The sequence below is a fragment of the Saccopteryx leptura genome, chromosome 1, assembly GCF_036850995.1.
Source record: "Saccopteryx leptura isolate mSacLep1 chromosome 1, mSacLep1_pri_phased_curated, whole genome shotgun sequence".
Classification (NCBI taxonomy): domain Eukaryota; kingdom Metazoa; phylum Chordata; class Mammalia; order Chiroptera; family Emballonuridae; genus Saccopteryx; species Saccopteryx leptura.
This window is the reverse complement of record NC_089503.1, coordinates 193,383,121-193,407,248: the sequence shown is the minus strand read 5'-3', so window position 1 is coordinate 193,407,248 and position 24,128 is coordinate 193,383,121. Positions and strand designations below refer to the sequence as shown.

Sequence of the window (24,128 nt, the reverse complement as noted above, 5' to 3'; positions counted from 1 at the left end):
TTGTAAATCATTTGTAAAATAGCTATGAAATTCATATTTTTTAGTGGGCCTTCTTGTAAGGGCTATCTTAGCGCTGTACTTTTTCAGTTTTTAAACATACAACCAATAACATTGGGGAATAAAATTTTTGTTGCATCCACAAAGACACTTGTTCTTACCTAATTTGAGTGTGCTGATCTCAAATCTGACATTAGTTTTTCTCTGTAAGCTACAGGGTTTTTTGCAATTCAAGATTTTAGGTTTTCATCTTATTGTAAAATTTTCAACATTTAGTTTAACAATGAAGTAGAATGTCTTGGGTATTATCTTTGTGAAAATATAATAATTTATATAATGCAGTAAATACACTAATATAATAAAAGATATAATTGCATCAGAATTTGTCTACAATTTCAAAATAGAACATATTAAAACACTTATTTTAATCATAAAAGTTGCGCAAAACTTATTTAAATTGTATTCAGGCAAAAATTTGTGTTTGTAGCTCTTGCGTTTGTGTACTTGTTGAAGACAATCTCATTTGATGCTCCAGCAGTAGTCTTCTCATTACTAACAGCTCCAAGATTTTTGGGAAACTTATCAAGGTGACTGTTCAGGAAGTGAATCTTTTTTTTTTTTTTTTTTAATTTTTAAAATTTTTTGTATTTTGCTTAAGTTGGAAACAGGGAGGCAGTCAGACTCCCGCATGTGCCCAACTGGGATCCACCCGGCATGCCCACCAGGGGGCGATGCTCTGCCCATCTGGGGCTTCGCTCTGCCGCAATCAGAGCCATTCTAGTGCCCGAGGCAGAGGCCACAGAGCCATCCCCAGCGTCCAATGGAGCCTTGGCTGTGGGAGGGGAAGAGAGAGACAGAGAGGAAGGAGAGGGGGAGGAGTGGAGAAGCAGATGGGCGCTTCTCCTGTGTGCCCTGGCCGGGAATCGAACCTGGGACTCCCGCACGCCAGGCCGATGCTCTACCACTGAGCCAACTGGCCAGGGCCCAGGAAGTGAATCTTAACGCTCATGTTACATCCAATGTCACGGAAAGCCAACAGCATCCTTTGAACCAGAAGTTCATAGTTTTCTGCTTTTTTGTTGCCAAGGAAGTTCTTTGTAATTGCCACAAAAGACTGCCAATGCTGCTTTCTCCTCCTTATTCATCTTCCTGGCAAATTCTTCATCACGTATGAGGGTTTGAATTTGAGGTCCATTGAATACACCTGCTTTTATCTTCCCGAAAGACAAGGCAGGAAAAGCAGAAATATGCTACAAGCATTCACTTTCTCTATTCAAAGCCTGAACAAACTGCTTCATTAAGCCAAGTTTGACGTGAAGTGGGGGGGGGGGGGGGGGGAATGATCCTGTCTCGATTAACTACAGGTTCATTCACAATATTTTGCATCCCTACTTCCAGAGCTACATGTTTCAGCCACTCCTTCTGTATCCAGTGTTTCTCCTGAGCTTGGCAGTCCCATAAACACAGAAAGTAAGGATACTTTATGAAACTTCTCTGTTGTCCTAGCAGGAAATTTACCATTTTAAGATCCACACAAATGATCCAGTTATGCTCCTCATACTTCAGAAAGTTGAAGTCAATTTTTATGTCATTATAATCTTCTCGCAGATGAGTTGAATAACCAATTGGAACCGCTGCATAAACTTTACTGTTGTGTAGAACACATTTCAGACTCCATTTAGAGCTGTCAAGAAATAGCCGCCATTCTGTTGGACTGTAAGTGGTAACACCTAGCTGGTTGAGAAGACTACTGATATCATGACAGTAAACAAAGTGTTTGTCTTTGGAAAAAAAGTCCACAAAAATTTGTTCACACTTCCTGAAATGGGATACTTTAGCTGACCGGTGAAGTATATTCTTTTCTTGAAGCCTGGAGGCTAATAACTCAGCTGCTTTCTTTGATAGGCTCAAATCTCTTACTAAGTCATTCAATTCAGGTTGGCTAAACCGCTGAAGGGTTAATGACTGCTTGGCATCAGAAGAAGACCCTTCAGATTCTACAACCATTTCTTCATGCATCTTATCAAAATACACTTGATCACCATGTTCACTTTCTTTGTCCTTAGAAGAAATAAAACCATTGAAAACTGGAACTGGGAGTCTCAAGAGTGTGGGAAAGGTCGTATTGCTAAAGGAATATTAAGATATGCGATCATATGACATTTTTTCTTGTCAATGCCCTTTGTATGGATTGACATAGGCATCACAGTCACTGCTGTGGTCCTTAGGTTCATGCCAAACCATGGGAATACCAAAAGGCATTCCTTTGCGTTTTCCTTTTGTCCAGTCACGAAGCATCTCCTCACAATTATGACACACAATATGAGGAGCCCAAATCTTGTCTTAATCGCCAAGGGGAACTTGAAAATAGGCAATATATGCATGTGTCACAAATGATGAAATATTGCATCTTTGAGGTTGAAGTGTGTAACAGCGACAGATATAACAGAAGGTGTCAGGCTATTCTTACATTTACACCTACTCAAAGAAGCCATGATTCAATCTTAAACAAAATAAGAGGGTGTTTTTATCAGATAATTTTTTTAAATTTAAAAACAACTACAATTATGTAAAAGTGATGTTTTAAAACATTAATCCAAGAGTTGTTGCCTTTTAACTCCCAATTTAAAAACCAATGCATGCCATTAACGGTAACAAAAAAGAAATTAAAATTGCATAGAAACTAGAGCATGCACCAAAAAGCAGATTTTAGATTTGGAATTAGCGATGCATAAATATACAGAAATAGTTCTAAAAGCTCATGCAACAGAAAATAAAAAGAAAAATTGTTCCCCAGTGTAATTAGTACAGGTTGGTACTAGGCTTGCCTTGGATGGCAGCCAAACCAGAAAGTGTGGATATTTTGCTCCAGTAGAGGGCAGCACAACACAATTGCTGTGAAGGAAACAGGCACAGCATCTCTGTCTCTTACCACAAATTTTCTATAGTACAGAATAATTATTATTTAGTGTCACAGAAAACGGGGGACTCCTTTACAGGATTATCTTGCATATTGATGGCCAATCCTGGCAAAAAAATTAAAGCCCTAGCAATTTTAAATTTTACCACTTGTCTTATTTGAGATTCTTCCTCTTATGAGTTTTCCTGTGTGTCTGTGTCCTGGGTGTGTGAAGTCTAATGTGGCTTAACCTTCATTCCCTTGTGTGTAGTGACTTTCTACTGCAACATGATAAAATGCATAGATAGAGCCTCGTCACATACTACTGTGGGTGGGAGTTCTGTTTAAGAATATACCTCAGAATTTAGCTGAAGAGATGTCATCCTCTTAATAACAAAAGGACCTCAGTATAAGCAGATTAGTTCATAGTGTGACCTACAGACAGCATATGAGCAAAGCTCTTTTGTATTAATAAGTTTAAATTTTAACAGTTTGATCAATTAGTTGTAATTTTCTTCCTTCTCACTCTTTCCCTTGTAAAGTATCAACATACTTACCCCATTACAGTATTTGTTATAAATTAACTTAAAAAATTATTTGGGTAATCACACAGTTGAGTTATAGTTCTACTTCAGTTAAGAATTCCTCTGCTATTTCTTTATGTATCACAGGTAAAAACCATCCTACATTTATTCAAAGTCTAGAGTCTGAGTGAACTATATTTTAAAAAATCTTTTAGTTAAATTTATCTTACTAACATCATACTCCTAGTAATTCAAACTTTCCATAAAGTAAATCCCAATCCATACAGATATTGGTAAGTGCGAAGAATGGCAGAGGCAAATTGAAACAGCACATTCATGTCAGCTCCCTGATTTTTAATAATCCCTTCCATGTTGGCATTTCCCCCATAGATTATAAGAGGAGTTATAAGCTTTTATAGCCAGGGATAGAAATTATTAGCCTTCAGGACTTTGGAAATAATGATGCCAAATGCAGAGGCGAGTGGGTGGTGCTCTGCAGTCACACGGTTTTCCTGTATTTCCTGAATTTAAAGATAAAGGAGCACACTTGCCAGACCTGTGGTGGCACAATGGATAAAGCCTTGACCTAGAATGCTGAGGTCACCAATTCAAAACTACAGGTTTGCCCCGTCAAGGCACATACCATTTGATGCTTTCAGCTCCTCCCCTTACCCATCTCTCTTTTTGTCTCTCTCCTCTCTCTAAAATCAATAAATAAAATCTTTAAAAAATAAAGGAGTACTCTGCTCTGCCCATATCCAACCCACCTGAATTCTGTGAACATTTTTCACCCAACTCAATGGTAAGTTCTGCTGATACCTGTGAGGAATGGCCACATGCAAGATTATATATATAATGATAGGTTCACTTAAAAGTCAGTTTTGAGATTGAAATTTTGAGTTTGGAATCTGGAAACAACCCACAGAAGCAGGGTCTGCAGGGACCAAGGTTTCCAAGCCAGCTTATAGCCCTCAAAGAGCTCTCCATTCACAAATCTGTGAAGAGAGAGCAGGCAGTTTTAACCTCATCACCACATACCACAGTGTTTCCAGGGGAAGATTCCCACCACATTTTCCAGATTTAAAATTGGGATAGTAGGAACTTTAAAATATATATATTTGCAGCTGTGGCCCTATTGGAGGGGCTAGAAGTCCACCTCCTTCACCTGCTGCCCCAATACCGAAAGTGGCTTTCTGGAGAGTGGGGACCCCACTGAGCTGGGAATTTGGGAGGAGCCCAGGGGAGCTGGCAGAGCCCCATAAAGGGGAGAAGGGTGGCGTGGCTGTTACTTCCATCCCGTCCTCCCTCAGGTTGCCCTTTGTTGGTGGACGTGAAGAGAGTCTCTGGGAATCTGGACCCTTCCTGCCCGCCCCCCATGGGAGTGATGGCCGGGAGGAGTGAAGGTACCACCACTTACCCGGATGGCAGGAGGAAGGAGCATGGTGAGAAAGGGAGCAGAGAGGGGTTTTTCCTTCTAACCTCTTCCCCTCCCCCACTGCCTCTGCTGGTCACAGGCCCTGCAGGCTGCTGTGGAGTTGAGGTGACAAGTCTGCCTGGGTGGTTATGCGGAGGGGGAAGGAGTGCAGGGAGTTCCCCAGCAGCCTGGCCATGGAAGGGATTTTCTCATGGCACTTGGCCAGGCGGCACTTGGCCAGGCAGCACTTAGCAGGACATTTGTCAGGCTAGGACCAACTCCTTATACCCAATGAGGTATCAGGACACAAGGAGGGATAACCATCTGACTGCTGGGGTCTGGTACTACTGGACAGAAAACAATCATGCCCCTTTTAGTCCCAGTTCCCTACAATGTCAATAATGAAGGCCAAAAGCTCCTCCATACTTCCCCTCAGTAAATTCTGGGCCAACATATGAGAACATGGCATGTGAAATCTAACTCCTAGATAATTACAGCTCCTTAGGAGTCTATACAGTGCCCAGAAAATGACTGACAATAACTATTTAACCACTACACCACTGGATATCAATTTGCAAAAAGATCTATTTTTTTTATGTCTACATTTTACAGTAGACACTTTAAATATATCTCACAATAAACCTAACATTTACCTGATAAATCTGACAAGGTAAGTTGAGCTGGGTGTGATTAACCCTGAATCAGAGGCGATGGTAGTAGATTTGGTAGTTCAGAGTTTACATTTGATGGTGAGCCCAACTTTATATTATAGCAACCTAACAAAAACCACTGTAGTCATTAGTGGGAAAAAACGGTAGTGGTTTAGAAAGTAACTTTCTTTTGAGCTAATGCTCATCTTTCCTGTATTCTAATCAATTTTAATTCATCATTGTTGCTTTTTAATCAGGGACCAATACAGAATACCCCCTCAATTGAACAAAATGCCTTAATTTCCTGAACCCACAGCCAAACCTAAATAGCACTTTTATGAAATTGTCAGCAAAGCAAGCTTCCCCCCCCACCCAAACCCTAGAAAATTTGGTCTCTCCAATAAACAAACAGTTCTATCCCCCACAATTCCCTCCAATAATCCTCAAATAAGAACATCAGATATTCTTTGGACCAAGTTGTTCATTTGGTTTAGAATTTGGATTTTAACGCCTGTTTCCCCTCCTGGCATCACCATAAAAGAACCCCACCCCCTTCCTGGCTAAGCTGCCATGTAGTGTGTCATTAGCTGTTTTAAGCTGAGCTAGTAAGTGCTGGAGGGGGTGTCTCACCTATGGGCTTGGTGATCTGAATTTCTTTCTTAACAGAAATCTTCCTTTTAGAGGTAAGCCAGCCAGCCTTATGTAAAAGATGTAAAAGTAAATCATAAGTTAATTTTTAAAATGTCATGATGACCACAGGGCATTCTGTGTCCTCTTTTTGTAAACACCAGACCCACGGCCCTTTTACCAAAAATTCCCAACTCTGTCTTCCCAATTACCATCAATTTTTGTGTTTCTTTCCAAAATACTTGGGCAAATGAGATTTTGAAAGCATTTGAATAAAAACAGGGCATACATGTTCTGAAAGGTATCACCACATAATACCAACCTTCTGTTACTTCACCTAACTCCTTGATAACGAAAATATAACGAGACTTAACAGGCTAACTTCTCTGTGCTGTATTTTTTTTGAGTGTGGGTCACCGATCATGAAGTAGCCTGTGTACGATGATACTAGACCATCGCCGTCTGGGTCCCTCCTTCAATCTTTGGCAGTATTTCGGGAGAGGTCAACCTTATTTTCATTGTGGCATGAGTCCATTCTGATTGAAGGCATTGGCCCTGGTCCCTAGGCAAGCCTACAAAATATTTCTCCCAATTCAAGATTAAAATTATTAAATTAAAACATGTGCAAAACTAAACAAACAAAAATCCGCCACCAAAACATGACCTACCCCTTCCCAAAACTACCAGATTGGGGGAAAACCAACATCCATTGCTCCACATCCTCATCCTAAACTCTTAAAAAAGAACAATCACGCTGCTCCCTGACCTGGGTAGTTTCAACATCCAGAGGCCAACAAGGAGGAGTAGAGGTCTAGAAGTTCCTGGGGTGGTCTCCACGTCCCCTCTTGGGCCACTCCTCGTCCACCCACCTGCGCAGGACAGTCTCCACGTCAGCCCGGTGGTAGAGTCGGCACAGCTCCATCAGCTGGCCCACTGTCCTCTGGCTGTTCCGGAGCAAGAATTCCAAGGTGGGGCTCTGGGGCCTCTGCTCCAGGAAACACAGTTCGTCGTAGGGCATGCCCCATTTGCTTGCAAAATTCCTCCAGTTTTTGACTGTTGGGTGACATGGGTCCAGCTTTATCCTGATCACATCCAATAAGTCCTGATCATTGAGCAAGTCGCTGATGGTGGGGGCCTGGAGTGAGCAGGAGGAGCAGGTACAGTTGTCCTGGCAAGACTTGGCCTTGCTCACATCTGCAGAACAACAGGAAAGCCACACATCAGCCAGAGGCCACGTGGTGCCTCACCTCTTAAGTCCCTTACTTGCCATCTGAATTGTCAACAGCATCACTGTCTACACACACAATCACGGTCTCTCCACAACCAAGGACAGGCTGCTAGGTTGGAAGCAATGGTAAGATTTGATGAATAAAGCCCACCTCCTTTTCTTCCTGAGACTGTGTCTTACAATGTGTGACTACTGGCCAGAATGGGGGCTTTAGGCGGGCAGGCAGATCACCAGTCCAGCAGGATCAGATTTTGACCCACTGGCAGCCCAGCCCCTACTTGCCTGCACCTCAGCCCTTGTCCCTTCCGAGTTACAAGTCAGCCCCGACAGCTTCTTAATGCCAAGCACAGCATATCAGGGTGTAAAGGACTGCATAATTCTTTATAAAGTCTTTACACACACAAAGAAAACTGGAATATCCAATCCACACAAATATTTGAAAATGAGTGATAATGGATAAAGCCAGAAAGTTTACACTTTAAATTTATGGCCACCTCATCATCCCTTTGCCTTTATCTGTGTTTTCTTTATCCATGAGGCTGCCTTTGAAGTGGAGCCAATACCCCCTGGTGTGCACAGGTGGTAGACAAGCGGGGAGTTTAGGAGCTGAGCCTCCAGCCCTGCCCAGAAGAGCCCCACCCCAGCCCAAAGTGCGGCAGCACCCCGACACACACCCCTATGGCCTCTTCAGCCTCGTTTCAGTACTCAGAGCATGTCAGGAGGATGGACTTGGAAAGTTATAAGAAGGTTGTGAACAGTGTTGTGAGTGGTGTCTGATAGGGAGTTTAACAACCAAAGACCATATGGAAAAACACTGGCCTGGAAAATTCTGGAATGTGACATTGACCTTTACCACACTAAGCCATAGACTTCCCAATTTAGGAAAGTCAAGTATTTGGGAAAAGGAAATCACTTTGCTGATCATTTACGTTGAGAACCAGCAATTTGGGGCAAGTACCTATCGAAAGGTAACAGAAACCATGAAAATTAGGCTCCTAATCTTTTTTCTTTTAAGCGTGTATGTGGGATAGATAGACAGACTCTGGCATGTGCCCTGACTGGGATCCACCCAGCAACCCCTGTCTGGGGCTGATGCTCGATCCAACTGAGCTATCCTCAGCATCTGAGGCTGATGCTTGGACCAGCCAAGCCATCCTCAGTGCCCAGGCCCGATGCTTGAATCAATCAAGCCACTGACTGCGAGGGGGAAGAGAGAGACAAGGGGGAGAGGAACAGATGGTTGCTTCACCTGTGTGCCCTGACTGGAAATCGAACCCGGGATTTCCACATGCCAGGCCAACACTCTGTCCACTGTGCCACTGGCCTGGGCTAATGCTCCTACTCTTTGACCTACTAATATAACTTCTGGAAATCCAGCCTAAGGAGATAATCTAAAATATGTATATATATGGATATTTTTTGTTATGATCTAATTCATTTTTTAAACAACTTATATATAAATTATTATACTACTTGATGGAATATTACTTATGTAATTATGAAGACTAGGCAGCAACCTGGGAAATGCTTATGTTGTAATGTTAAGTGAAAAATGTCACACAAAAATAAAGTAGGATATAGGCCCGGGCAGGTTGGCTCAGAATAGAGCGTTGGCCTGGCATGCAGACGTACTGGGTTCGATCCTGGGTCAGGGAGCATAAGAGAAGTGACCGTCTGCTTCTTTCCCCTCCCTCTCCCCCTTCTCTCCCTCTTCGCCTCTCACAGCCAGTGGCTCGGTTGATTCGAGCATTGGCCCCAGATGGGGGTTCCCTGGTGGATCCCAGTCAGGGCACATGCCAGAGTTTGTCTTTCTATCTCTCCTCTTCTCACTTAAAAAAATAAAATAAAACAAAGTAGGATATAACCTCAAAGTCCAGAGTTAAATGTACTGGTGTCTGAAGGTCTTCCTGGTGTGACTTTTGTAAGATTTGGCGTTGGCAATGTTTTCTCTTTAGTCTCAAGATGAAGAATAAAAACAAGAAGGTTTCTCTGCAGCCCATTCAAATGTTCTAGCATATGGCCCTGGCTGGTTGGCTCAGTGGTAGAGCGTCGGCCTAGCGTGCAGAAGTCCCGGGTTCGATTCCCGGCCAGGGCACATAGGAGAAGCGCCCATCTGCTTCTCCACCCCTCCCCCTCTCCTTCCTCTCTGTCTCTCTCTTCCCCTCCCGCAGCCGAGGCTCCACTGGAGCAAAGATGGCCCGGGCGCTGGGGATGGCTCCTCGGCCTCTGCCCCAGGCGCTAGAGTGGCTCTGGTCGCAACAGAGCGACGCCCCGGAGGGGCAGAGCATCGCCCCCTGGTGGGCAGAGTGTCGCCCCCTGGTGGGCGTGCTGGGTAGATCCCGGTCGGGCGCATGCGGGAGTCTGTCTGACTGTCTCTCCCCATTTCCGGCTTCAGAAAAATACAGAAAAAACAAACAAAAAAAACACACAAATGTTCTAGCATATGAGATAGTTGCATTCTTTGAACATGATATTGACAAAATTATCAATGAATATGTGCCAAAAGTATATTGATGCTTTCTTTCCTTTTGTATCTTCAACCACACAGAAGACACCCTTTTCTGAACTGGATCCACACAAACTGCCAGTGTTAGTGAACTGAAAGCTGCTTTTTGAATCATAAACTGGAATTAACTCTCTGGTGGACTTGAGCAGGAAAACATGATTCTTCCTGTCAAATACATTTGTCCTGTCCCAGGACACACGGGAGGACAGCAGTGGCCTTAAGAGAGAAACAATCCTGGGGAGAGACTGATAACCAAAGAGGTTTTCAACAGAAATGGGGAGAGATGGGATTATTATTTGATGTCTCTTACATGAAGCAAACGGTTGTGGTACAGGAGAAACTCAAACACTGTTTGCTCTACGAATGAACGAGAACTGGGCTGTCTCCTCAGGGTGAGCTTTGTTATTATTGTCTGCTGAGTGTCAGAACCTAAAGAGAGAATTATTAGGAAAAGAAAGAGAATGTTGCTGGTGTCTGCTGGCCATAAACTGACATTGGTGGGAAATATACACACTTGGTCTTAAGATACAAAATGAAGGATTAATTTTAGATCTGGGAAGGAAAGGAAAGGGCCATTAAAAAAAAGTTATTTAGCCCTGGCCGGTTGGCTCAGCGGTAGAGCGTCGGCCTAGCGTGCGGAGGACCCGGGTTCGATTCCCGGCCAGGGCACATAGGAGAAGCGCCCATTTGCTTCTCCACCCCTCCGCCTCGCTTTCCTCTCTGTCTCTCTCTTCCCCTCCCGCAGCCGAGGCTCCATTGGAGCAAAGATGGCCCGGGCGCTGGGGATGGCTCTGTGGCCTCCGCCTCAGGCGCTAGAGTGGCTCTGGTCGCAATATGGCGACGCCCAGGATGGGCAGAGCATCGCCCCCTGGTGGGCAGAGCGTCGCCCCTGGTGGGCGTGCCGGGTGGATCCCGGTCGGGCGCATGCGGGAGTCTGTCTGACTGTCTCTCCCTGTTTCCAGCTTCAGAAAAATGGAAAAAAAAAAAAAAAAAAAAGTTATTTATACACAAAAAGGTACTTAGATTCAAAATTAGGGCCCTCGCTTGCCATATTTGGACACTTGCCTTGTGTATTCTCCACTGACACAAAGCAAGAATGCACACACCATTACTTTATGATGATTTCTTATTTTAGAAATAACCCTGGAGGGACTTGGTCTTTGTCGGTCCAGCCTGAGTACGGGCTTAAACAGGAAGAACTGATCAGAAGAGGAAGGGCCAGATTCTCAGAGGTTTTTCATCATCACAGTAAATGTTACTTCTCAAGTGTCTAATGGATAACCAGCTCTGCACTGTGTTCTTCAAATGTGTGTCCCCAAGTCACCCCTGTTCTGGATTCGTGTTACACAGGGCTCATCAAGTCTGGGTGCCTCAACTCCTAAAGCTTGACTTCTCATGGCATTAACATCAACAGAATTCAGATTCCTCGTCTATAAAATCAATGACAACAATTCTTGTATCTCATGAATTAAGTCAGATAAATGATGTGAAAGCGTTTCTGTCAAGTCTCAGGTAAATGTTATTTGAAGGTGCTGGGTTTTACACTGACTTTTTTAAGGAGATGGGAAGAAGAGAGTCCCTGTGTCGTCTGGCCTCTGCTCTCATCTCCCAGCTCATCTCCTTCTCTGCTGATCTCCATTGCCCACACTTGTCCCTACAACACAAAGCTGGTTCTTCCCCAAGACCTTTGAACCAGCTAGTTCTCCCTGGAGTCCTCCTTCCACTGTTGTCCAACTGGCTGGCTCCTTTGCATTATTTAGGTCCTCGTGGACCTTCTTAGCTAAAGCAGCAGCCTGCCTCTGCCAGGAAAAATCCCAGTCCCCTCACTGATCTTCCTCAAGGCACCCACCACTATGTGTAACCACTTGTTTGTGTTTATTGTCTGTCTTCCCAACTAGTATATAAGCTCCAAGAGCAAAGGGACTTTCATGTCTGATATCACTGCTTCATCCCTACAGGCACACAGTAGGCACTCAATAATATTTGCTGAGTAAATAAAGTGAATGAAGAGTGTGACACAGAGAAAAAGTCACATTAGTCTGGACAGCCTATGAAGAACCATCTAGAAATTTTCAAGCCCACTGGATCTTTTTTTAGTGCTGAGCATACACAATACAGAAGAAAGACTGCTGGTTGCTATGGAGAAGGCATGCGCTGTGTACCACCATGGTCAACAACAGGAGTGCTGGAGGCTCACCAACTGTCAACACCTATTAGCTCCGTGTAGGTGTGCAGCGTGGACAAGTTACCCAGCTTGCTGAGGCCACATCCTCACTCTGAGCAGAGACAGAGACACCCATTTCATTTGGTGGTTGGGAGGATTAAATGAAATCATCCATGAAAGCCTCATCCTAGTGCACAGTGAGGAAGCAACCAAGAGTTTGTAGCTGCAGGTGAGAAATCGCAACCAACTGACTTTTGAAAAGCTTTGAAAAGTGGTGGTTCTCAACTGTGGCTGCACAGACGCCACCCCCACCCCAACCCCACCCAGAGATGACAAAATTCTAATGTCTGTTCCCACCTAGTGAGACCCTTATTTCACTGGTCTGGGGAGAAGGCAGGTCATGGAAAGTTTTAAAAGCCCCCCTGTGAACTCTAATGCGCAGCCAGAGTTGAAATCCATCACCTTAAAGACATCTACAGGATAAATTCTTAGAGGGTCTGCCAAAATTGGATTCTGGAATTCCAGCAACTTCTCTTTGAGAGATGCCATGTCTTTTGGGACAGATGAATGGATTTTCCTCTGGGCCGTTTCTGCTCCTCCCTCCCATCTTCTCTCTCACATACCTTTTATATTACACTTTAGAGAAAAGTTCAGGAATCAAGTAGGCTCTTGTAGGTCTAAGTCATTAAAACAACTGTAAGAAACAGTCTATGTCTAATGATGTGGTATCTATTATGTTTGGGGCTGGCAGGTTATAAACTGTCAGTCAATTAACAGTTAATAGTGAACTGGAACAAGATTCAGAATTCACAAAGGTTGTGATTAGTCAAGCCGAGGGAGGATGCTGGCAGTGGATCAGAGATCAGCTCCATGGGTCTCCTGGCAGCAGCAGCGTCAGCCCCCTTCTATCTTGTACACGGGGTTTTTCAAGAGCTATGACCACATGATGTTTTCCTCCAATGGGTTTTAGTACCACTAAGATTGCTTACAAGAATGTTCCTCAGGATGACTAGGTCTCAAGTTTGTTCAAACAATTAAATAGTAAACATTTGATACTGGCAACTTTGCAAACAGCAAAATCTTGTGGTCCCCGGATGTCTATAAATGATCAATCTGAATCTTGCGAGATCTCAGAGTGTCACAGTTGAGTCAAATACTTCTGCAGTTGTGCTTATTAAGGGTGTAAATTTACGTTTCTTTTTGTGTGGTCCCAATGTGGTTGGAAATAAATTTCAAATGCCAGGTTACGGCTTTGATAAATCATCAGTGTGCACATACCACATTATTCATCAGTGGGAGGTAGTTAAATGCTAGGAGCTGGAGGACGATGAAGAATTATTTTCATCTACTAAGAACCTGACCCAAGGTGGCCCTGGCCGGTTGGTTCAGTGGTAGAGCGTCGGCCTGGCGTGCGGAAGTCCCGGGTTCGATTCCCGGCCAGGGCACACAGGAGAAGCGCCCATCTGCTTCTCCACCCCACCCTCTCTCCTTCCTCTCTGTCTTTCTCTTCCCCTCCCGCAGATGAGGCTCCATTGGAGCAAAGATGGCCCGGGCGCTGGGGATGGCTCCTTGGCCTCTGCCCCAGGCGCTAGAGTGGCTCTGGTTGCAACGAGCGAGCGACGCCCCAGAGGGGCAGAGCATCGCCCCCTGGTGGGCAGAGCGTCGCCCCCTGGTGGGCATGCCGGGTGGATCCCGGTCGGGCGCATGCGGGAGTCTGTCTGACTGTCTCTCCCCATTTCCAGCTTCAGAAAAATACAAAAAAAAAAAAAAAAAAAAAAGAACCTGACCCAAGGGCTTTTGGTGAGCGTTTGATCTCAACCAACAGGAAAAACAATTCAAATTCAGTTTCTCTCTATAAAACACCCTTTTAAGGAGACACTACGTTGGTGGCAGCACTGGGAAGTCTGACAAATTGGATGGCTCTAGGCTGCTAAATTGAGCTAAGTCTCAATTTTATCATCAAACAATATTGGAATGTGGAAGATACATAAAAAATTAAAACAAACTCTTTTGTAAGAAAGAACCCAGGTTAAAATTCAGCATAAAATTTTATGTGAATTTCTGACCTATGGTGGTACAGCAGATAAAGTGTCGACCTGGAATGCTCAGGTTGCCAGTTTGAAACCCTGGGCTTGCCTGGTCAAGGCACATATGGGAGTTGATGCTTACAGCTCCTCACTAAAATAAATAAATGAATTTTATGTGAATTTAAATTGTACAATTATAGGATACAAATTCATGAACAAAGTGTCACTTTATGGACCTAATTTAAAACAAATGAAAATCCTGTTTTACATTAATTTCTGTGGGGAAATTAGGTTTGAATTAGGCAAGTGCTGAATTATCCGAGGTTGTCCGGAAGCCGTCCCTGAAGAGCCAACAGCTGTGGACAGCAGGTGCAGGAGGTGTCATGGGTATGTCAGAGACAACAGAAGAAGTGGTGTGAGAGGAGATTTCATGTTTTCCAATTTGGGGAATTTTTTTTGTAACTTAGCCTTACTCCTCTAATGTCCAAATGTTTCATTTCCATTCTGAAACTCTGCATGAAAACACTATAAAACTTTAATGTCTCCATTACCAGGGGAACACCACGTGGTGGTGCTGTTTGAGTCCAGGGAACCCCTGAGAAGACCTCCTCTCTGGTCCCTTGCCCTAGCTTCTGCTTCTCCACCCAGTGGCTCCTCAGAGGGGCTTGGCTTTCCTAGTGGCAGCGACTCTCAGTTGCTATATTTTTCTTTCTTTGATTACAACTGTCAGCTGTCATCTCTCCAGCCTAGTCTCTCCTCTGTCTCATGTCCTGCTTATCTAACCAGCTAAAACTGGGTCACAGATAACTAAGGTTTTCAAATTACAAGAATTAATAAGAGCCAGGCTGAGGTAAGGCGGAGGGCCTGCTGCAGGGATGGCAGCAAGCTTCCAGGTCAGGCTACCTCGCGGATCAGAAGCGGCCTTTGGGGGCTGGCAGGGCTGTGGCTTGTTCCAGCTGAACTCAGCCTGGTGTGGCTGGGATCCGACCTTCACCCTTGAGGACGCTCAAGCATTCAGTGTGCACCGCACGGGTGGCTCACTGGCAGGACAGGCAGCCCAGTGTGGCAGCTGCGAGCGGCTGCTGCCGGGCTGGGGCTGGAACCCCACTCAGGGCCTGGCGACCAGCTCCAGCCAGGTGGCCCAGTGCTGCTGCCTTCCCACGCACCTTGTGCAATGACTGGACCCCACACAGCATTGTGAGCACTCTGTGGAAGCACGTTTGTAAAGCGTCCAAAAAATGCTAAATTAGTGCTTGTACATAAAAAAATAAAATAAGTCTAACTTAAGTTGCTACTCTCATTCAAAGACAAAACATACCTCAGTCTGCTTTGGCCAGTTTATCCAACAAACCCGACAAAATGAACATCATCCACTCCTGTGTGTACATCAACGGCACAGTGCCTGCTGTTCCTGCGTGTATACATCAACGGCACAGTGCCTGCTCTCAACAACATGACCTGCTGTCCTGGGAAAAGCTCCTTCTCTCTGAAAGTCTTCATTTCACTTTGATACAAGTAACACTTTTTAGAGACAATCTGAAATGTGGCTAATCTATTAATAATGATCTTAATTCATAAGAGTCCGTAAAGGGCTTATAGATATTTCTAAAGAACCTACTTTATTCATTTTCGTTCTAGCTGACATGTCACATTAGTGTATGGGGTGTTAGTCCTCAAAAAATTTAAGTATAGATTTTTTCTTTTTCTTTTTTTTTTTTTTTTTTTTAGTAAGAGGAAGGGAGGCAGAGATAGACTCCTGCATGTGCCCACTGGGATCCACCCGGCAAGCCCACTAGGGGGTGATGCTCTGCCCATTTGGGGCCCTTGCTCTGTTGCAACTGGAGCCATTTTTTAGTGCCTGAGGCAGAGACCATGGAGCCATCCTCAGTGCCCAGAGCCAACTCTCTCTAATCGAGCCAGGGCTGCAGGAGAAGAAGAAGAGAGAGAGAAAGAGTGAGAGAAGTGAAAGGAAAAGGGGTAGAGAAGCAGATGGGCACTTCTCCTGTGTGCCCTGACTGGGAATCGAACCTGGGACATCCACATGCCAGACTGATGCTATATCACTGAGCCAACTGGCCAGGATCTAAGTATATATATTTTAAATTAGAATAGAAATATGTGCTTGCCACAGAAAAACTGAAAATCCTGATGAGCATATGGAAATAAAAAATTCTTGTTCTCACTACCCAGACCAATCACAGCATTTCAGGAACATGTGTGTCTGCCTACATCTGATCATGTGGTATATACACACTTATAGTACAGGTTAAAATTTTGATTGGCATATTTTTATGATACTCATTCATGTTAGAATTTTTTAAAATACAGGGTAGGTGCCCTGGATGGATAGCTCGATTGGTTAGAGCATTGTCCCCATACACAGAGATTGCTAGTTTGATCCCTAGTCAGGGCTCATAAAGGAATAGATCAATGCTTCTGTCTCTCTCTCACTCTTTCTCTCAAACCAATAAAAACTTGAAAAAAAATACAGGGTGGGGCAAAAGTACATGTAGAGTTGTTTATGTGGAAAATAATATAGTAATTTATAAATAGTACTTAAAACAAGAATATATTCTTAAAACAAGAATAAACAGTGTTTTTATTTATTTATTTTTTTACAGAGACAGAGAGAGAGTCAGAGAGAGGGATAGATAGGGACAGACAGATAGGAACAGAGAGATGAGAAGCATCAATCATTAGTTTTTCATTGCGCATTGCGACACCTTAGTTGTTCATTGATTGCTTTCTCATATGTGCCTTGACCGCGGGCCTTCAGCAGACCAGATAACCCCTTGCTCGAGTCAGTGACCTTGGGTACAAGCTGGTGAGCTTTGCTCAAACCAGATAAGCCCGCGCTCAAGCTGGCGACCTCAGGGTCTTGAACTTGGGTCCTTGGCATCCCAGTCCGACGCTCTATCCACTGCGCCACTGCCTGGTCAGGCAATAATCAGTGTTTTATCTACTCACAACTGTAAACCTGGTTTTGCCCACCAGTACAGAACAGTGGAAAGAAAATAAAGGTTGCCTCTGCTCGTATGCAAAGATGCTTCCCCTCCTCTAGGGCACCCAAGCCAGGGGCTTCTAATTCCCGCCTGTTCCACTCAAGATACTGTGTATACCAGGGTCCCAGGCAGGCAAGTTACAATGGAGTGTCTGGCTGGGACCCTGGTCACTGGGCCTGTCCCAGGAGACCTGCTGGGAGGGCTCCACTGAAGGTCCACCTGGCCCCATTCCCCTCTTGGTGTCTTGAATCACAGCATGGCAGTGGTTAAATTAGAACTAGAATTGCAGCCTCTGTCTCCCAAAGCTGCACTTGTGCCACAAGTAAATAAAGATCTGTTCAGTGAAAAAAAACAATCACATAGAATCTCACCACCCAGACCTAACACCATGTTCCTAAGGAAAAAAACAGGCCCTGGCCAGTTGGCTCAGTGGATAGGGCATCAGCCTGGTGTGCGGACACCAGAGTTCGATCCCCAGTCAGGGCACACAAGAGAAGAGACCATCTGCTTCTCTTCTCCTCCTTCTCTCTTTCTTCCCCTCTCACAGCCAGGGCTCAACTGGTTCTAGTGCTAGCCTCAGGCACTGAGGATAGCTCCACTGATTAGAGCATCGGCCCAAGACAGGGATTGCAGGGTGGATCCCGGTAGGGACACTTGCTGGAATCTATCACCCCTCCTCTCACTTAAAACAAACAAATAAACATTGCCAAAGTTTCTGTCTTACAATAAAACGGGGGCAGGAGACAAACTTTAATGTTCCTTTGGTTAAACACACTAAAAGCAGAAGGGGTGGAAATGGCACATAGGCTGATGTCAGGAGGGGCCGCTTGGGCTCCCTAAGTGCCCAGGGCACTTAGAGAGGAATAGAGGATGGCTGGGCTGGGCTGGGCTGGCCCTGCCTGCATCCCAGTGCTGTCTCCCAATGCCCAAGTCACCTGCCTAGTTCTCTGTCAACACTGTGGCTCCCAGAACCCAGGGTGGGGGGGGGGTCAGTCTGCCCAGTTCTGACCGTTGCCCAACCTTAAACGTGTCCAATTGAGAATCCTGCTGAGCCCCTCGCAAGCAATACAGGGATAACTCAGAGAAGATATTCTTCAAAGGCCTATGGCTGGAAATCACCTCTAGTCTGTAATAGAGGTTTTTAAAGTTAACAATAAACGTAGTCTCAAATTATCTTTAATATAGCCACTCTAGCCATCACTGCAAGCCTTCATTAGTGTCAATCATTTACCTGCGAGGGGATCTCCAGTACTGTATGCAAAGCCATTTTCTTCTCCCTAGAAACCAAAAAGCAGCTGTCAGTAAAACCATTTAGTTAAATTTCCACCAAAACCTGGGGGCAGGGGTGATGGATCTTAAGAATGGTTTTTTATTTTTTTTAAAAAATAATTTTTTTTATTCATTTTTAGAGAGGAGAGAGAGAGAGAGAGAGAGAGAGAGAGAGAGAAGGGGGAGGAGCTGGAAGCATCAACTCCCATATGTGCCTTGACCAGGTAAGACCAGGGTTTTGAACCGGTGACCTCAGCATTTCCAGGTCGACGCTTTATCCACTGCGCCACCACAGGTCAGGCAAGAATGGTTGTTTTTTTTTTATTTTTTTATTTTTATTTATTTATTTTTTCTGAAGCTGGAAACAGGGAGAGACAGTCAGACAGACTCCCGCATGCGCCCGACCGGGATCCACCCGGCACGCCCACCAGGGGCGACGCTCTGCCCACCAGGGGGCGATGCTCTGCCCATCCTGGGCGTCGCCATGTTGCGACCAGAGCCACTCTAGCGCCTGAGGCAGAGGCCACAGAGCCATCCCCAGCGCCCGGGCCATCTTTGCTCCAATGGAGCCTTGGCTGCGGGAGGGGAAGAGAGAGACAGAGAGGAAAGCGCGGCGGAGGGGTGGAGAAGCAAATGGGCGCTTCTCCTGTGTGCCCTGGCCGGGAATCGAACCCGGGTCCTCCGCATGCTAGGCTGATGCTCTACCGCTGAGCCAACCGGCCCAGGGCTCTAAGAATGGTTTTTGATGGGCTGTGAACTGTGTCATACTCCAGAAGGCAAGCTCCTGGAGGGTGGGGCTTTCCTTTACCTGCCCCCTGGGCTGGGTCCTCAGGGCCAGAACGGCCCAGCCCCCACAGGCCACTCAATATGCTAAATTAATTACTGTCCCTATTTTTTTTTCTTAAAAAAATCTATCAATGCATGCAACAATGCACTATAGTTTTATTTTTCTTTCACCTTATGGATTACTTTCCTGATTTTGTTTCTTATCTGCTTCTTGGTGAGCTTGTGTGTCAGTCCAGGTTATAATTCTTTCCTTTATGTCTCATGCTTTTTAAATATGCCTTACAAAGCTGCAAAGATAAGCTGTTAAAAAAAAAAAAGTTGTCTGAATCTCAAGAGGTAATTATGTCTCTGCCCTTATGACAAGGTTCTATTTTCACATCAAGGCCACGGTGTAAGGAAGTCAGCGGAAAGTCTATGCCCATTTATGTAAACTCCATCTCTGTACAACTTCAACTCCTCTCCGCAGCTAACAGTACCTCCTCCACCCACAGTGCTGCAGGATCTGAGACGTGGGTCAAAGCCTGGGTTTCCCTTCCACTGCCACATAACCTCAGGCACCTTCCATCCTAATGCTGGTCTCCATTCCTCCTTGTGTATCAAGGGGGAGTGACAGATGAGAGACTGTCTCTAGTGCTCTGTGCTTTCCGATCTCAGTGACTTTTACCCTTAAAGACGTGATAACTCCTTGGTGTCAAAAATTTTAAGCTGTCTTTTGCTATTAATCTCCTAAAAAGCCTTTTTCTTCGCTTCAAGCTCCTAAGTCCCTGTGTCTCAGCAGTGTGCACACACTTGTCTCATTAGGAGTCTAATTTTTTTTCCACATTCCTACATCTCACCAGCTTCATTTTTCCCCTCAGTAAGCTAAATATTGCTTCTGTTTGAGTTTTTGCCACTCTTTCCCAGAACAAAAAGCTAGCTGCTCCCCCATACCTATTATAGTTTGCAAGAGTGACAGGAGCCTCTGAAAGAACAAAAACTTTCTACTTGTATGAGGTGAAACCCAGAAGCCCAGGATGCTGGGCTCTACTTGTCCCACTGAACAGGTGTGTGGGGCCTTGTGTCCGTGGCACAGCCCAGCAGGGGCGGCAGGTAAGCACTGTGACCACAGTCACGCTCTGCTCCCTGAACTGGACATGGAGGAACCGAAACAGCATCTTACAGTGGCCTGAAGACACCAATATCCAACTCAACAGAGTCTGTGGTACGACAGAGGTCCCTGCTAACACATGAACTCCCCTTTAAGACTACGCAACACGGTACACTTGACTTCATTTTGTACAACCTGGAGAAAATTTTTAACAGAGTCACAGTCTGGCCGAAATCAACCCCGTGATGTAGATAAGGGACATGCCTCAGAATTACTTGTGAAGGCTGATGAAGACAGGACTCAGGGTCATGTCTACAATCTTCATTCCTGCTCTGATTATTATGCCACTGTTGAGGTTAGTTTTCTAAGAGTGAAATCAGAAAAGACTTATTTTTATGTTTTCAGGTCTTGCTGCTTTTAGTCAACACTGTGTACTGAGCAACTTACTCCCTGCTGGGACCTACACACAAAGCAAAAAATGCCCTGAGCCTAACTAACCTCAGGGTGCCCTCCGCCCTGCTGGAGACACAGAGAAGCACACAATTAACTAAATTACAGGCAGAAGATGGTGAGCTACGGTAGGAAGGGATAGCTAGTCAGAGAGGAGAGAGGTTGCTTCCAAACACACACACACACACACACACACACACACACACACACACCCCAAAGGTGGCTTCTTCGAATCACAGACATTTGAGATGAGCCCTGCTGAGGATCTGAATGGGACATGGGGGTAAGGAACATTTAGCCAGAGGCCCACCCGAACCGGCAGAAGCCTGGGGCCCTGCAGGGCATTTCGTGGCAAGCACAGTCAGTGAGAGAAGCCACAGAGGGGGATGAGACAGCAGAAGTGGACTGAGGCTGGACAGAGGAGCTGGGCTCCAAGTCACAGCCAGCCGGGTGCCCATCGCTAAAGCATTGGCCAGAAGCTGCGCATCCTCAGAGTGCTGGACCAGAGGGGAGACTCTGCCTGGCTGTGGGGGAGTGGGAGGGGTGATTTCTGGGTGGTCAGGGATAGCATGGAGGCCTGGTGATGGAGGTGCAAAGGAAATCAGGACTGACTCACAGGCAAGGGCAGATGAAACCCTAAACCACTGTCCTGGGAGAAGGGTTGAAGCTGCCACCGCAGAGGTACAGCCAGTGCGGGGCCGGGAAAGAGGTGAGGTGAAGGGCAGGTTCTGAAGAGGTGAGAGATAATATATCACACCTATCAGAGTTGAAATCATGGTGGCTGGTGGGGGAGGGCATGGCGGGAGCCTGTGGAAACGACTGGGGAAGCAGAGACAGGTGGTGGAGAGCCAGATGTGAGGTCATTGCCTTAAGGACCAGATACCCACATTAGGTGACAGGGGAGGGAGGAGACTGGAGAGCAGACAGAGGAGGTCACAGCAAGAGGTGACAGTGTTAAAAGCTGCAGGAAGATCAGAGGCTCTGAGGGCCACGTGGACAAGGCTCAGTGAGATGAGGGGTGATTTCCAAAAGTAGTTCTGGCTGCTTCCCCAGGTGGGCAGTGGGGGCAGGAGGTGGCCAAGCACACATGCGCCTGTCTGCCTCCCTGCGAGCTCCAGGCCCTTCTCTCTGCTGAACTTTCTCGTATCTTTGAAGCCTCTGGGAACCACCTCCAAGTCCCAGTCTGGGTCGTGTGCCCTGGGTGTTCCCATGGCATCCCTCACATGCCACCCATAGGTGCTGGTTCTGCTGAGCCTGAAGTTTAAAGTGTCTCTTCTGCTCTGGACTCTAGATTACAAGGCAAAGGATCTTGTCCTTGCTGTACTGTGGTGATTCACACCGCTGAGACAGGTAACACCTCATACCACAAAGGGAGAGTCGGTGGGAGGTGGGGAGGGAAAAGACAAATCAAGCACTGGAGAGGTACCACAGTTCTCCCTTCCTCCCTTCCTCCTTCTCTGCACCCTGCTCTCTGGCCTCAGCCCCTTAGTCACCAGCTGTGTGATCTCCACCCTCACTCTATCCTCTGGTCTCACCTAGACCCTATCCATTTAGTCACGGTCAAGCTCATTAGTGATATGTTTAAAAATACCCTAGATTTGTCTGCTGGCTATGGGCCCCTGGCCAGTCCTTAGGTCTGGGTGACCTCCACTTCATCAGCCTTGCTCTAAGCATCTATGAGCTCACGTATCTGATCTCAGCTGGGGCCCAGCTATGCCTTGGTTTTCCGGGAGATGACAGTTTCTGGGCAAAGTGGGGTCTGTGGCAAAAGAGAAAGGTCTAAGAAATAAAATAAAAAAATGGAAACGGCTCAAATGTCATTGACAGATGAATGGGTTAACAAAATGTGGAATACTATTCAGTCTGAAAAAGGAAGGAAATTGTGCCTGATCAGTGGTGGTGCAGTGGATAGAACATTGATCTGGGATGCTGAGGTCCCAGGTTCAAAACCTTGAGATTCCTGGCTAGAGCGTGGGCTCATCTGGCTTGAGCGCAGGATCATTGACATTATCCCAAGGTCACTGGCTGGAGCAAGGGGTTATTGGCTTGACTGGAGTACCCCCCCCCCCCATGAAGGCACATATAAGAAGCAATCAGCCCTGGTCGGTTGGCTCAGTGGTAGAGCGTTGGCCTGGCATGCGGGAGTCCCGGGTTTGATTCCCGGCCAGGGCACACAGGAGAAGGACCCATCTGCTTCTCCACCCCACCCCCTCTCCTTCCTCTCTGTCTCTCTCTTCCCCTCCCGCAGCCAAGGCTCCATTGGAGCAAAGATGGCCTGGGCACTGAGGATGGCTCTGTGGCCTCTGCCTCAGGCGCTAGGATGGCTCTGGATGCAACAGAGCAATGCCCCAGAGGGGCAGAGCATCGCTCCCTGGTGGGCATGCTGGGTGGATCCCAGTCGGGCGCATGCGGGAGTCTGTCTGACTGCTTCCCCGTTTCCAGCTTCGGAAAAATGCAAAAAAAAGAAGCAATCAATGAACAACTAAAGTGACACAACTACAAGTTGATGCTTCTCACCTCTCTCCCTTCTTATCTCTCTCTCGCTCTCGAAAAAAAAATTGTGACAAAGGTATGATGGACGAACCTTGAGGACGTTGTGCTGAGTGAAATAAGCTAGAACAAAAGGACAACTATTACATGGTCCCATTTATGTGAGGCACCTAGAAGAGTCAAATTTGAACAGACAGAAAGCAAAACAGTGATTACCAGGAGCTTGGGAAGGCGAGTTAAAATTTAATGGGTACAGAGTTCCAGTTTGCGATGATTAGAAAGTTCTGGAGAAGAATGGTGGTGACAGCTGCACAAAAAGGTAAATGAATGTACCTAATGCCACTGAGCTGTGCATTTAGAAATGATCAGGATGGTAAATATATGTTATATGTATTTCACCACAATAAAAAATATTTTAATCTCCTTAGTAAATGTGAGGGTATCTCAAAGTGAAATACTAATATATATATATATTAGTCTATATATATATATATTTTTTTTTTTTAGCGAAAGAGACACACACAGAGAGACAGAGAGAGACAGAGAGATAGAAAGGGAGAGAAATGAGAAGCAACAACTCATAGATGTGGCACTTTAGTTGTTCCTTGACTGCTTTCTCATATGTGCCTTGACCGGGGGGAAGGGAGGCTCCAGCTGAGGCGGTGACCACTTGTTCAAGCCATTGACCTTGGGCTCCAGCCAGCAACCTTGGGGCTCAAGCCAGTGATCATGGGATTATGTCTATAATCCCACATTCAAGCCAGTGACCCTGCGCTCAAGCTGATAAGCCTGTGCTCAAGCCAGCAACCTCAGGCTTGAACCTGGGACCTCAATGTTTCAAATCAACACTTTATCCACTGTGCCACCACAGGTCAAGCAAATACTAATGTTTTATATACTCAAGTAGGCTAAAGACAATCCCATTTGGTAAAATGCCCCCATTGCAAACATGAGGGAATTACTTAATGGGTGGGAAAAGTGTTAACTGTTGCCCGAAATTCTTTGAGC

General features: G+C 45.7%; 1 protein-coding gene across 1 annotated transcript in view; it reads right to left on the bottom strand.

The window, feature by feature from the left end:
- Positions 1–664: 664 nt before the first annotated feature.
- Positions 665–24,128, bottom strand: part of EDARADD (EDAR associated via death domain) — a 65,203-nt gene continuing 41,739 nt past the window's right edge. The window contains exons 5-7 of the mRNA XM_066383662.1: positions 18,270–18,315; positions 6,981–7,305; positions 665–2,058 (exon numbers count right to left, since the gene is read on the bottom strand). Coding sequence (XP_066239759.1) covers positions 1,995–2,058; positions 6,981–7,305; positions 18,270–18,315 — 435 coding nt within the window. The 3' untranslated portion in view covers positions 665–1,994. The remainder of the gene's footprint in view (positions 2,059–6,980; positions 7,306–18,269; positions 18,316–24,128) is intronic.